General features: G+C 36.7%; 1 protein-coding gene across 1 annotated transcript in view; it reads left to right on the top strand.

The window, feature by feature from the left end:
* Positions 1–899: 899 nt before the first annotated feature.
* LOC108684755 (protein tiptop) overlaps positions 900–15,594 on the top strand; it is a 51,225-nt gene continuing 36,530 nt past the window's right edge. The window contains exon 1 of the mRNA XM_018189227.1: positions 900–1,026. Coding sequence (XP_018044716.1) covers positions 960–1,026 — 67 coding nt within the window. The 5' untranslated portion in view covers positions 900–959. The remainder of the gene's footprint in view (positions 1,027–15,594) is intronic.

The raw sequence follows: 15,594 nt of genomic DNA, 5'->3' as shown, positions 1-15,594 counted from the left end.
AAACCCGTCGAGTAGGGTGGCTCTCCACCTCCCGAAGAATCACAAGAGCGTCGATTGGGAAACTCACCGTGAAAAAGCGTGGATTTTCTTAGAAGCTATTAACGTTTGCCGGGCGATATATCACCCATTCAATATCAGCTGTCTTAAAAGTTGCATGCTTTTTTCCGCGTTATGTATACTAGAAGTTAAACTATGAAGAATGGTGGTTATATTAATACTAGAGTATCAATAGTTTGTTAATAATAATACAAGCGCTGGAAAAATTGAATTTGAAAAATTTCAATGTGAAGCTTATAATTTCAAATTTATTTCAATACATTAATATATAAAAATTATAATATATATGTGACGATAATGTAATATATATTGAACATATTAAGAAAATATATGAGCTAAACTGCGACATGGGATAAATTTATTGACTATATTTCAAACTGACATAAGTTGACAGAAAATAATATTTTTACGATCAATAGTGAAATCAGGTACAGCAGTATTGAATACACAAGATTTATTGATTTTGTGTATTGTTTTGAACTATGTAAACCCGATTTTGACTACGTATTTTAGTAAGCAAGAATACATCTCGGGTAACACTGAAGAGATGATTGACTTATAGCTTCTGACCTAACCTAAGGTTTTGTATTGTTTTGATCTTTGCCCTTATATGGTATCTGTTTCTCTTTTTTTCTAGTTTTACATTGTATCTTTACAAAAGAAAGTTGAAAAAATATTTAAAAATGCAAATGACATTTTACGTTAATGTTTGGTCGTAAATAAAAAAATTGATGCCTATCTTTGTCGCCAGAATCTGATCATCGAGACATTGTAATCTCATTAAAAAAAGAACTTAAAGATATTAGATTTTGACTGTTCTATCTTGTTCTCTTTCAGGTAAGTAGTGGTCTCCGATCGTTTGAAAAGCGAGCGGCTCGGAGCCGCCGCACCGGACGGGAGATATGCGCAGCAAGCAGCAGCCCAGGCCTTCTTTCCGATGGCCGCAACAACGCGGTGATAACCTTACCGGTAAATATCCATATATAACATCTCACGCACGTAAGCACGCACGCACGCACGTATATTTTATTCTTTATTTTGCATCCTGCACTTCTCACGTTCCAACGAGATACCGCTTCTCGTGTGCCGCATAGCGGTATACTGCTCGCTCAGGAAAGAAGTGAGATTGATCGGCGATTAACTGATACCGTACTCATAGTCACTTGGAGATATTAGTTTAAGCTCGTTGCTTATTTTCGTAGAACACACGGTTTTACACGATTTGTAGCATTGTTTTAAAATTAACTCGGATTTTTTTTTCTTCTGCCAGTTTTTTTTGGTGCACTGTAATGCTTAGGTGTCTAAGTGAGACGTGCAAATATTCAAATTATATATTTTACTTCGAATATGTATGGACTTGATTAAATATTCATTTTTACGAATAACGTAAAAAAATCATGATATAAAGCGGGATTCACAAATCCAATAATCTCAGAAATTATAGACGGGTTTGTGCAATGCTGGGAAACACGTTGCGACTCATTAATGATTATCGTCGACAAACCGGTCTGATCTAGCCGTAAATAGGATATTTACGACGTTATAAGCGAATAACAGAGCAAAAGCGATCGGTAACGTACGGTGAGGATCGATAAGCGCGATCAAGTGTTGTAAACGATATTCTAGACGAACAGATATCGACTGAGGTTTGCTCGTATGTCCTTCGACCGGATTATCCTTCACGATTATGATGTTCTTAAGTAACATTCGATCTATTACCTTGAAAATACTCAGTAAATCATGATTTCTGTCTCTCATTTTTTTTCTCGATTTATGTCTTCGCATCAGAACTCGGTATCGTTTCTTGGAAATGACATTTACTCACGCATTCCTGACCAACAAGTACGTGATTAATTAATATCGATTAACTTGAAAAAGATATAAAAATACAAGTATTGAAGATATACAATGCGTATATATACTCTCAAATTATTTACACGGTTTTCAACTCGGATTCGCATTGCACGAAACGACATCTCATCGACGGTCATTATATTCTGTTACGGATCCTATAAAAAATAAATTTTATCGTACGATTCACAAATTTACGATTTATTCGTCGATGCTATATTAAGAGATAATGGTTTGCATCTTTCAGTCGATTCCGCAGGATGACATAAACATATAACACTTGCAATCGCGATCTCCTCGTCATCTTCCACTTTGGCATACAAGCCTACGTTAAATAATTATAAAATGTTAGTAGTGTCTAAAAGGATACCGATGCAGCTGCTATGTCGATCGTATGACAGATATCCGCTGACATATCCTGCTGCTTTTTCTTTTGTATTAATCTTGTGAGTCTATAATATAAAATATTTCACTTTTCTCGTTCCTGTTCACAATATGAAAATAATTAAGAAGATAAGATACGCAGCATGGTGCAATAAACGGGTTTTATCGTATAAATTATGAATGTTAAGTATTGTATCTTAAAAATCTATTTGAGAAATAAAATAGAACTTTTCTGTGAAAACAAAATGAGACAGAATAAAAATATAATAAATTAGCGTCTTAATAAACTAATAATGAAATAGTGATCGTCACACATTAACATCGTTTCCATCGACTTGCATTGATTTATGTATCAATAATAAATATTAATAATATAATTTCTTTTTGTACGTACAATTTCTCTTGCATAGCTTTTTATAATTTGCGTTTATACATATACGATTTTATTGACAATTGTGTACGATATGAGTATTGATCAATCAAAGAGAGTGTAGCAAATCAAACAACGGACTCGAATTCGACGAGTGCAGTTATGTGAACAAAGCAAACAGAGCAACTGGTTGGACTCTTTTCACTTGCAGATCCGATGAAACTCGTACGTACGTACGGGCGGTACTGCGCGAAAGTCGTTTGGCTTTGCAGTGCCAGAATTCGTGCAATGAGAAAGTAATTAGCGAGACAGGAGAAACTAATAAATCGAACGATAAATCGAAAGCGGTATTGTGTAACCCGTCTCCCAAAGGCAAAGACAATCCAAACTGAGCAACTGGTTGACTCGTCTCACTTGCAAATCCAACGTGACGCCGTAACTCATTACGTCGCTTGAATGCGTCTCGAAATGGAGCCGCAAAGGGGATAACCGGACGAGTTTTCTCGATCTATCTGAAACGCGTAATCAGCTCCGATTTCTCGGATCGCAGACCTTGCCGGAAATCCGCATGTTATTGTGAACTGGCGAACGTTAAGAACTTCGAAATTCTTTGTCCAATTAAATTACTGATTGAAAGAACGTTAAGATATTCATATCAAATTTTTAAAAAAACAGCGATAAAATATTAATGAGATTTATATCTGTGCATGAAAAAAAAACAATTATGGTTGACTTAACAAGATATGTTCGGTTAATCAAATTATGATAGAAGTAAACAATTTCTGATTATTATAATCAAATATTTTCCAAAAAAGTATCCAAACAAAACATTTAGATATGATACCGATTAGATTTTGGTTAATATAATAATAATAATATCCAATCTGATATTTGATTATTATTTTACTATCAGGGAAAAAGGGCAAGATTGGATTAACGTGACAATATAATTAAAAAAGCATTATAGAATTAAACAAAATTTTTATTTACCCATATTTTGTTATTTTCATATAATCAAATATGTTTTCAAATATATTTTGATTACCATAATCAAAATATATGCAATCTTTATGTGATTATTTTAATCAAAATCATAAATCGTTCATATTTTATCAAACAGTCTGATTATGATATATTTAATTCAATTTTTTTTTAGTGTATATTGTTAATTATAAAAATTTTGATTATATTTATTTCTATACGTATTTTAGTGATAATTATATATCTAATAACATATAATTCGATAATAACATATTTTGTTTCTGCAGTTGTTAATATTTCTCAGGTTATTGTTGCTTGTGAAACATTTACATACTTAAGTAAGTATAATATAATGGTAAAGCGGAACGCCCCTGTTTGCTCTAAATCCATTACCGGGACGTTCTCTGCCCTGTGTCATTTTTCTATGTCGTCCAATTAATTACTTATAATACGATATTATGTGCAGGTAAATAAATCTCGCGTCTAAAATAAATTTATGTTGAAAGCTCGCATGATGAAATACGTCACAGATTGTCCATGTAAAAACTTTTTGTATTTTCTTAAAAAGAATTTTGGCGCCAGCTGAAGAGATAGAATTCGGTTGTTTTCGTTCTATTTATACGAGATACATATCTATAAGACATACCTATATCTCATTCGCAATAAAACATTCGACGGTGCATACTTTTCGCTTTACGATCCAGTATGTTGTATTTGGTGTATTTGTTGCTGACTCTGCAGAAGTTCGATGTCTTTGGACGTCGCCAGATTCGAGGAGATTTAGTTGCAACAGTGTCTTCGGAAGTTGGTCGACTTCCTTTGCCGGATATAATCTCGACTAATGTACCTCGTAGTTGGACTCTTTGTAAATGCAGCTCACGAAGAAATTCTCCGCGGGCGAACTTGGTAAAGGGATTCTCTCCGCAGTCGCTTTTGAAAAGGATGCTCGCCGTAGATTTTCGAAATAACGAAAATATTGTTGTCTTTGGTTTATGATGGTAGATATAGCAGATATAACTAAAGAAATATTTGTGTAGTCGGAAATTCGCAGGTAATTAAGCATAAATCGTAACTTAATGGAATTTTCGTAGTATGGATCACATTAATTAAAATTCACAAATTCAAAAAATGATAATAATCGTCGCAGCATTTGTATTATTATTGCGCAATACATTGACGGTGTATTTAATTCTTGAGATGAAATAAGTTCTTTATCCCTTTACAACTGCGCGAAATTATTTTTGTACGAATATATATGTTTTTGAGAGTAATAACTTTTAACTTTCTCAAATTGCAACTCATAACATCATTCTTGCCGTAATGTGTTCTCGTTGTCTTTTTATTCGCGTTCTCGATTCAGTTTGATATTGTAATTATTTCGTGTCTGTTCTGAAACGCTTTTAAGGAACGCATTGAACACGACGTATTTAGAATAATAATAAGCATCTCGAAATAAGTATTAATATGAAACGGGCGCCGAGGAATTTATGAGGATCACGTGGCGTCCCGGTGCGTACGTATTTAATGGTTAATAATTTCACGGAGGCCCGTCATCGTAAAAACGCGTCTCGCAGCAAGAAAATTAACGCGTTTTAATCAGCGAAATACATCAGGAGGTACTTGAAAAGAACACTCATGCTCAGCCGTGCGGTTTACAGTCGTGATACAACCATCGCTAGCGATGGCAATAAATTTTGCGTGAAACGCGTCATCATAGTAGCTTCGATAAAAGTTACAAGGACACGATAGGCCGGTTCAGTAATAATGCCGATCTCGTTTGAGGTCGTGTCATGACCCCGGCGCGTGTATCTTCGTCCACGCCCGCGTTCTAGCAATAACGATGCAGATACACCTGCTTGGCATCGTGTGGGCACGTTTTGCGTAGGTACGTGTATGCAACGGCTCCGCGAAAATTAGCGGCGCAGACCGGGATTTATTGCCATGTGTGCTCTCGCCCGGCTCTCATCGCCTAGGAATAAAAAATATATGACAGCCGTGTTCATCGCTCGATTATGGTACATTTACTGAGCGTGGAAATTCCTCTCTGCTATCACTGCGACCGATTGGAGTTATCAGCTTGATACCGGAATACGAGCCTTTTTCCTGTAGCTTCTAACAGAAAAAAAAATGTGCGAACTTCTGCAGTATTTGGTGAACTTAGGTATTATTTAATGTTGTCCAACATTCATAATAGTTCAAATTAAATTTTCTTATACAATAATTGTAAAATTATACAAATAAATTTTGTGTGATAATAATTAACAATTATTTTACATGAGCGAACTCATATAAACTAAAATAATTACAATTTTCTGAAATAAAAATATATCTTAAAATTTTGTAAAAATTCTATTTTACTGAATTGTCGTAAATTGGAATATTTAATATTAGGTTAGAAAACATAAGTCTATACATATCAGATTTAACGTCTATATTTATCAGACTTTTTATTTGGCAATTAGAGGAAAACATAATTTTATCTTCTTTTTCGTATTACATTGAAGTAAAGATAAATTAATATGAAACCACAACTAAGGTTTTCTCGGGAAATCACTGTCAATCTAATACAATAATTTATATTTCCGTTGATGTAAATCTTTCTACTTGACAGCTGCAGGCCCAACGTAAGCATATCCAAGTGGTGCAGCCGCGCTTTCACTTTACAGAAGGCCCATTAATTCTAATTTCGCGTCATTGATGGTGATTTTACTCCTCACCGTTTCATATTTTTCACGAATGCCAGTTTCAACCAGTCTACATTTTACCATCAGCTTATCATCAGCATATTAACGTTTTATCTCGATCAATAAATTCGCTATAAATTCACTAAACACACATACAACTTTTTCGATGAAACTATAATTCCGTCTGCTACGAATCATAATGTTTAAGTTGTGCATAATTCAAAGAATATTAAATTATTTCCTGATCAAGTGTGTTCATCACTCTAATCATAGCATTCGACAATCATCATTAATTGTAACATAGAAATAATTTATTATATCCCTTTTATCTAACTTATCTGTAAAGACATTTCATTAGAAAGGAATAAAAAAAATTGGAAGAGGAAAAATATATACATATTATACGACAAGTTCTTAATAAGATTGAAAGCGGGAAAAAGTATGAGACCGCGTGCGTGCGTGCGACAAACGAAAGACAACCTTCCCGTATTATCCTCGGCCGACGATCGTCTCGCTGGGCGATAACCCGCGAACGACGTGACAAGTGAAATTCTGTATCCACGAGAGCCGGTCGGCGGGGGATATCGGCGCACGTCTAAATGAACCGTTGTGCCTTCTGCTTTGATTTCAAAGAGGACCCCTAACAGCCGAGGAATATTCATTTAAATATCTGTCAATACTCGAGAGCGCTCGACGCGGCCCGCCGCCCACTCCGGGGATGGACTTATGTGCCTCGACGTGACTCTTCGTGTTTTCCGTGCGCGCGCGTTCTTCTCTGTGCACGTGCACGTGCAAGCGCACACGCGACGTCTGATCTCTGTCGCAGGTATCCTCTCGATCCACTTTTATATAAACTGACTGTCCTGGCACCCCTCGATTCAGTATCTACGTCACTCGACTTTCCCGCCAAGTTTTTACGTGTACAAGCGGGGCAAGCTTTCAATTGCATCCGCAAAGTACACGTTATTGACCGCGTAATAATACCTTGTAGGAAAGTAAAATGCGATAATTTGTTGTGAAGAAGATCTATATGAAACAAATTTATAGTTTGCATGACTGTTTAAGTATATGATGTTATCGATTTATCTTTATACTTTTTAGTAATTTTTTATATAATTGAAGACTATACATCTTTACATATGTAATAAATTAAAAATTGAAAGGAAATAAAATTGCAAAAATAATATATTTTTTTTAATTTATTATAAATGGAATAGATTGAGACAGATTAGTTGCCACGTAACTATATAATTATTATTTTGTTTTTTAAACTGTAAATTGCCGATTACTGTCGTAATTTAATAAACACTGTCACCTTCTTATCCGATTGTCTTTTTATTCCCATCGGTATATGTTCATAAGTCATTATAGATAGGTATAAACTGATAAATATCATTTTGTACGTGAACTATTATTATCTTATAGTAGCGAGATATTCGATCAAGTATGTCATATACATAGATCATATTGCGTGCTTGAGCTTCATGTTTCGCTCCATATTTTACAATTCAAAACTATGAAATGTTGATGCATCATACTAAAGATTGAATCTTGATTCGGAGATATCCAGCATTAATCATCATTTTATATTTAAAAGTTTTCGATTTGTTTGTTTGAGAAAAATTCCCAAGTTTATTAACCTTAGAAAGAACGTTATCGATACGTAAATTTTATTTGCAAGTGAGCGAGGTCATTCAATGATGACTAAGCAATGCCTTCAGTGATCATTAGAAAGTCCGATTTGCCATGTTAAAAGCTAAGATAACAACAGACAAGCTTTTAAAAACTCTATTTGTTATGTCAGTTTGAACACCTTGGTTGTCAGTTATTATACAATATAATAACAGAGAGCATGAGAAGTGATTTAAATTTTTAAGCAATTTTGTGCATTATTGTTTTATGTTATTATATGTTTTATTATGAGGAGACACATAATTGAACTATATACTTCTACTTCGTATCAAAATTGTGAAGTGCACATGGTAATTCCTTCTTTCTTTTTAAATTAAATTAATAATAAGTTATTTATTTATAAGGATTTGAATTATTGTATAAATATTTTTTTTATTAAAAAGTGTAAAGAAATGTATCAAAAACTTGTGTTACATGTTAATTAAGAATAATCTATTTCGTAAAATTTACGTATCAATAGTAATATTATATTATTCAATATTGATGGCATTCTACGGTTAAATTTATTACCTACACGAAGTAACAATTATATATTTCTCGTTGATTAATACGTAATAATTTTTCGGCTGTAAAGTACACCGAACATCAATGGCATTCCGAGGCATGAAGAAATTGTCGGTTTAAATCTGTACGCGCGGACAGATAGATACTAAAACCGAGCGGAGAGGAAGGCAGAAGAGGAAGGAGGTGGTGAGGATGGGTGCGAAGTGACTGGGTGAAAAGGTGATTTCGCACGACAGGAAGCAGCTTCTTGGCGGGTAGGTGGGTGGACCAGGATGGTTAGCGTTCTGGTCCAGAGGAGAGGATGCAGAGAGAGGGCGGCCAGGAGCACTTTGCGTGCGTCATTTAAGAGAAGCTTAATGCCGCCGTAAAATGCGCTAACGGTCGGCTCTCGTCGTCCCACCGTCTCTCAGGGCGACCATCGTTCTTCCGCTTCTGAACCCCGAAGCAGCGTGTTCGCGATCGCTTCTTTATCGCACTTTCAAACTAGTCGTCCTTATTCTATCGAATGGTGTAGCGAGAGAGAATCTTTGCGAGACGATGCTCATTGAGGTAACGTTTATACTTCATCATTGTTCTCACCCGCGCAGGGTGATTTCCACTGGGATTGGCAAACAACGATTATATAACGAAGAGACATGTAATTTTACATGTTGTGCAATGCGCGAATACGAAGGGAGTAAGTAAAAAGATATTTATACAATGTATATCGTGCCTTTCGTCCATAATTGAGAGATAGCAAGTCAGCGTTATTTTCCATATACAGAATACAGATACTCATACGATCATCGATCTATTATTAGACGTTTGCAATCGATCGACAACCTATTCAATCACTGAGTAATAATATTTATTTAACCTTTGTAATATGTCTTTTGAGGCAACAAGTTTATAAAGCGATTCATATGTGCAATTCGCGTTCTTATATGTATACATAACAAAATTTTTACTGAAGTATATTCATGTACGTATTCAGATTTTTATTGCAATACTTAAAGTGCTGTTTTACATAATCATTATAATACGATTAACGATGATTGGTCGGCTGTCTCTCGTCGTAATTTGTGTGTACCCGTTTTCTTTCTATACAACTACCTTTCTCATTGGCTTTCTGTGTTTTATGGTGGCCATAAAATGTCGCATGAATTTTTATTATTATTACCGGCTAAGAGAACGACCCTCTTTTCGCGCAGCAACATTCGTTGTTTGCCACGTGACATCTTCGATTATAACATAGAAAGTTGAATCTCGTTAGCTGTCGTTGATGATATAGCATGACTATATGTCAATATGGACGCATGCAAAAAAAGATGTAATTTGCCGTGTTGATTATTATTCCAGAGTCGCATATGCAGTTGTATTGCAATCTTTTTCTCATTGCTTAATCTTCTCAATTTCAATCGACCCGATTTCATTACTGACGTCTACTTCACGTTATAATTGCATCTTTTATTCTTGACATTATTATGTAGTTTTAACTTTATCATCTATGCTGTCTTCTTTTTCTGCTTCCAAGAATATATTAATTTTTTATAAAGCTTGTGTATCACAAGTTGTTTCTTAGAACTGGAGAGATCTACATTAAAATTACTCAAGTATTTAGACTAAGCGTAAAAAGAAAACTTTTGCGAAACACGCTAATGCCAAGAGTGAATCATACATGGAAATGATGGGTCTAACGATGCAACCAAAGCAACATTGACTGAGAGATAAAGCGGCATGCGACGATACTGCACGATTTTAGAAGGAAAGGAGGAAACGGGGGCCCTCTCCCGAGGGTGACATCCGCTGCGTAGCAACCCTCGTTACAACTCCTAGCTCCGGTAGCCAGCGAGCATTTTAATTTCAGCCGACCGACATCATTCCACCGCTCCGAATAATCAGCCCGAAATTCGTTGCAAGCGCGGGGCAGGAGAATTGCCGCGAAGCGCAACAAAAGAACGAGATATTAGTCGTCCGCGACTGCGGCTGCGGCTGTCGCGCCGGCCGGCGAGAGGCGGTTTGTAGTGGTTCGTCGGGGTTGGTTCGATGGGGGGTCGTTGCGGAATGGGCTGACGGGGTGGTCCCGCATCCGCACTCGTCTCGCTTCTCTCTCTCTTCGTGCTCGACTTGAACTCGCAATTAGGCCGCGCGTCCAAGGAACTGGCTGTCCTCGTGCCTTAATGCCGCGGCGATCGCTTAGATCGGATCGCGATCTCCCTCGCGGCAGCTGATTGATTAACAACGTCATCTCCCGGCGAGTGCGCTCCAACACACAGCTCGGCGCGACAGTGATATATCGTTCATTTATTCGAACATAATGATCTTGTGTTTAATGCGAAATCACACAATGTCCGTGAGCGACACGCTTCTATTGCTTAATATGCGCATCGGGAATTAGTCTTTGGCGGAAATTAATGTGTGAACGATTTATAAGTAATCCTCAACGACAGTTCATTGCCAAGTGTTCTGTACTCGCATGCACTTATTTATACGGATTTGCGCGAATTGAAACTTGGAGCGTTTCGTCGCGATCATGTGCTCTTGCCGATCTTAATGGAGGTTGGTAATCTGAGAGGAGCCCACCATCGAAGAATTACGCAAGGCGGATTCGCTTGGTTAACGCGAGAAAAACCAAATATCGAAACGATTAACCACTGGCGAGGCGAGATGCCACGCTCGAGTGAACATGGAATGCGCGATGGGAAAATCGCGATTTATACCGGTGAGTGCAAAAATCAGTCGAATGTGCGCGACTTTTCATGCACGATTGATTCTCTCATCCCGTAGATGCAATGAAACACGGTAACGCGCCATCGTGTGTCGGAAAGTTCTCGTCGAAAGTTCAGGATAATTATCGTGATGGTTTATTATCGGGGAACATTACTATTCAGAAACCATTTACATTTGTCGCAGATTCACATAATCTAGACGTGTTCTGATAATAACTAACTGCCATTACTAAAAATCTATATTTCACGTATACTGTAGGATTTTAGACACTGGCAGTGTCTGACGATTCTGACGTGTTTAAGGCCCAATTCCATAACATTCACTCGATTAACTCTGAACCGAGGTTCAATTTGTTTTTCATCTCTTTCCAATTCTAGAATTGGAAAGAGACAATGAATAATCGAACTTCGGTTAAGAGTTACTAGGCCTAATAGTTACTGTGTTTTTTATTCACTGTAAGAAATATCAACATTATGTTGATGTTTATACTAATATAGTGTGTATTTAACAATAGGAGTTTAAACCATGTTGTTAAAGCTACTATGTTGGTGTAAATACACATATATCAACATTAACACGCTGAGAATTCTATTGAACACCCATGATGTTACAAATCCATATACAGAAAAAATGATTTCAATGAAATATCTAAAAATTTATCTAGATATAGATTTGAATATAATTTTATTTGGACCATCAAAATAATTATATAGGATGCTTAAACTGGTTGTTGTTAAATGTTGACGACGCATTTTGCAGCATTATCATTAATGTTTAAGTGTTCTACATATTTATTTCCAAAAAAATATTTTCAAATCTACTTTTAACTAAATTAATAAATACTTTAACAAAACTGTTCTTTCCGTGATCCATGTTTTTTAGTATGTTTTTTATTCCAAGAAATACTGCAAACACGCGATTTTTCCTTTCCGTTATTACAGAACGAAAGTCTTTGCACGATTGAAAGTGTAAGAACGCAAAATTCATGAGAGGGAGAGCTCGATATATAATGCAATGACGGGCGCAATATCGAACGAAATATCCCAATGATTTCATGGGGCGCTCGATAATACTCTGAACACTTTTTACTCCTCGCCGAGTAAGTATGTACGATTGTAAGTGCCGACAACTCATGTGCATACGCATCGACAGAACATTCACTTATCATCGCTTCATCTGACACGATGCAAGCGCTCGAGCGAGCAGCATAGTCGAGCAGAATCGGTTGCTGCCACTCGAAAAGCCAATGCTGCACTCTGATGGACTGGCAAGGCCACATTCGTACGTCGCGCGCGCTGCAAGATTGGGAAATTTATCGAGGACACTTTCATCATCATCGTTTTCTTCGACACAAGAGAAAGCAAAATCCTCTCGTCAAGATGACTTATGCAGAGGAAACCGTGTAATACACTCCTGTACAAGGTAGATCGTTGATAAAGGACGATCTTAAGAATAAACTGAATGGTCCACTGTGCATTATTGGTAATTTCACATTTGCGTCGTATCTCGATGCAACAATTCGAACGCAGATTTTATGTAATGTTAGATGCAATTACTTGACCTCTGCGGGGATGACTATCGTGACGTTGAGAAAAAAGGACTTCCAGCGAAAGCCACGAGTTTTTATTTCCTCCGCCGCGGGGGAAAACCGATTGCTTATTTTAATCATTTTCTTAGGGTTCTGAAAACATTTTTAATATACCGCAGAAGACTATCTGCGCGTAAGAGTGAGAAGTAATTCCGCGTGAGAAACGTGTAATATCTCTCGCTGCGTGCGTCGTGCCAGGAAGTGTGTGCACGTCTGCGTTCTATATAGATAAAAACGAAGACGAGAGGGTTTCCTTGCGGTGGACTCGAGAGAACGGCGGGATGCTTGTCGAGCGCGGCTGGTAGTTGCGCGCATCACGGTAGTGGACGCGTATATCAGCATCGCGTCTTCAACGTCACGACGTTCCAACTCGGCCTTGTCAGTCCATCCGCCGCATCCGACGGCTGCTCCTTGAGTGGCAGCGATTCATTCCGCTCTCTTATACCGCTCGCTCCGCTCTTCGCGCGGCGTGACAGGCGATGTGAACACGCCGGGAGAGGAGGATGCACGTGCAATATGTATGTGACTAGTTATATCTCTCGCGTGCGTCACACGTGAGACGGCACGGCCGGTCGATGTCATCGATGAATTTCGGGGTGACAGTACGTAACTTAACACGCGTTCCTCAGCGCTAAATTAGCGCGCAATGGCGGATGCGTCACATCGATTTACATTCCTCGGCCCACGTCCAGGCCGCATCGTCTTCACTGCTGCACGGATGAGACAATGCCTCCTTGAGTGGCGTTGATGCATTCCGCCATTCTGTATCCCCCTGTGACAGACTAAACAAATCAAAGTGTATCTTTCGCTATCTTCCTATGTATCTTTCTTCGTACAGTTAATGTGACTAGGCGTTGCTTAATAGTTAGTCGCTAAAATAGTATCTACGCCACAATAAATGTTTAAAATGATTTGTATTCATGACTCACGTCCAACTAGGTCGTGTCTTTTTATTGCGTAGTTTTATAATATTATTAATCGTTTCACATTATTGCATTACTTGAACATACAAATTGAGATATAAACAGACTTCTTTTAATTGAGATTCCTAATCAAATTTCTTAGATCTTGTTTAAAATAAGTACAACTTTGCAATCATTCCTTATCTAGATGTAAACAGTGAGAATTTTTAGTACCAGTAGACTACGTATTAATTCTAAAGAGATAAACAAGTTACATTTATTACTATACTCTAGAGATGATTTCTGTAAATAACTTCTCTTTGTTTCTGCTAAAGAGATAAATAACCGATCTTCGAAGTTATCAACATGTACAAGCACATTTCTATATTTCGTGTCTTAGTGTCTTCGGATCAGAGATCTAATGAAAGATCTATCTATTTGCTCCCCGGCTGACTCTGTCTTGCGTGTCCCGCACACATTGCCCGTGCACCATACCCTTTTGCCGCTAGCTTAATTATAATACCGTGATATTTATTACCAGACGTATCGTTTATTTCTGTCGACGATCGTAGGAGGACCGAGTGAATATGGTGATCGCGTGAAAGCGACGGCACGAGTTTCGAGGATCAACCAATGAGCCTCTTCGTGATAGCGCACGTGCATCTCTATTTCTAAAAGGTCGTCAGTTTGCATCAATGCCGACGCATCCGTAGGGATTTGAAATCAATTTTTGAAATTTCAAAGAATTTTCTATTTCTTTGTATCTATTATTGATTCTAGCGATATACGAATTAACTGCAAAAATTTGAGCTTTGCTTACGTAATATAATCAATAATATAATCTTTTAAAATCATTAAAGAATGCATAACAAACTTTTTGAAAATCTCAAAATTTCCTTAGAAAAATTAAATTCTCATATGCTCCAATAAAATCAATCTCATCTGTAATTTGTTCTAAAAAAAGGAAATATAACTTTTATAATAAAGAACTCATATCATAATTTTTTTAATACATAGTGTATCCTTGTATAATCGTATTTCCACTTACATTTGCATTATCTACAAATTCAATTCACATTGATCGTGACACATATCAATTCTATAAAACTGTCGTATTTGAAGAGAAATAATCGAAATAAATATTGTCAATGAATGATCTCTTCGAAGAATCTGAAATGAGATTCTCTTTTAAGATTGTGGCAGGCAGTTAAGCGCAACGTTAATTAGAATAAAAACAGAATTATGTTCTTCGATGAGGTTTATATGATATACACATGGTAATGCTTTAGACCGGAGATCTTAAATTGGTATGGTTGGCTCATTATATTAGCAATGTGATTTCCGTGTGTTTCTATGCGTTTATTACTTATACTTTATTATGTGTTTCTATGTATTTATTACATGCGGTATATCGGTCTATGGAACGTCTTCCTAAAGCTCCAGTTTAAAAAAAGTTTTCGCTTTCAACGCATTGAGTTGGAATTTCTTTACCTCAATTCGTGAAATTTTTACCTCTAATAAAATAAAACACATTTATCCTATTTTCATTTTAATTTTATAACATATAGTATGAATTTTCTTGTTCGTCAAAACTGACAATCCGACGAAAAGAGTAGAATTAATTAATTTCTCAAAATTTTCGTATTAATATCAAAGTCTTTTATAGTTTAACTAAGCTGAATCAGAAGATGGGTCAATGAACGTTCCTATCCATATTTGTTCATCCATAATTGACAGCTTGTCAATTCTTATCCATCGCGATCATCAGTAGTAATCAACGACGCTCGTTCTCAAAGAAACCCGACGATCGCTCTTATAAACTCGTTACCGAGGATCGCTATATTGTCTTGAAGGAGGATATTTAGAGAAGGC

Source organism: Atta colombica, unplaced genomic scaffold (genome assembly GCF_001594045.1).
Source record: "Atta colombica isolate Treedump-2 unplaced genomic scaffold, Acol1.0 scaffold14, whole genome shotgun sequence".
Taxonomy (NCBI): Eukaryota; Metazoa; Arthropoda; class Insecta; order Hymenoptera; family Formicidae; genus Atta; species Atta colombica.
This window is presented reverse-complemented; position numbering and strand designations above follow the sequence as displayed.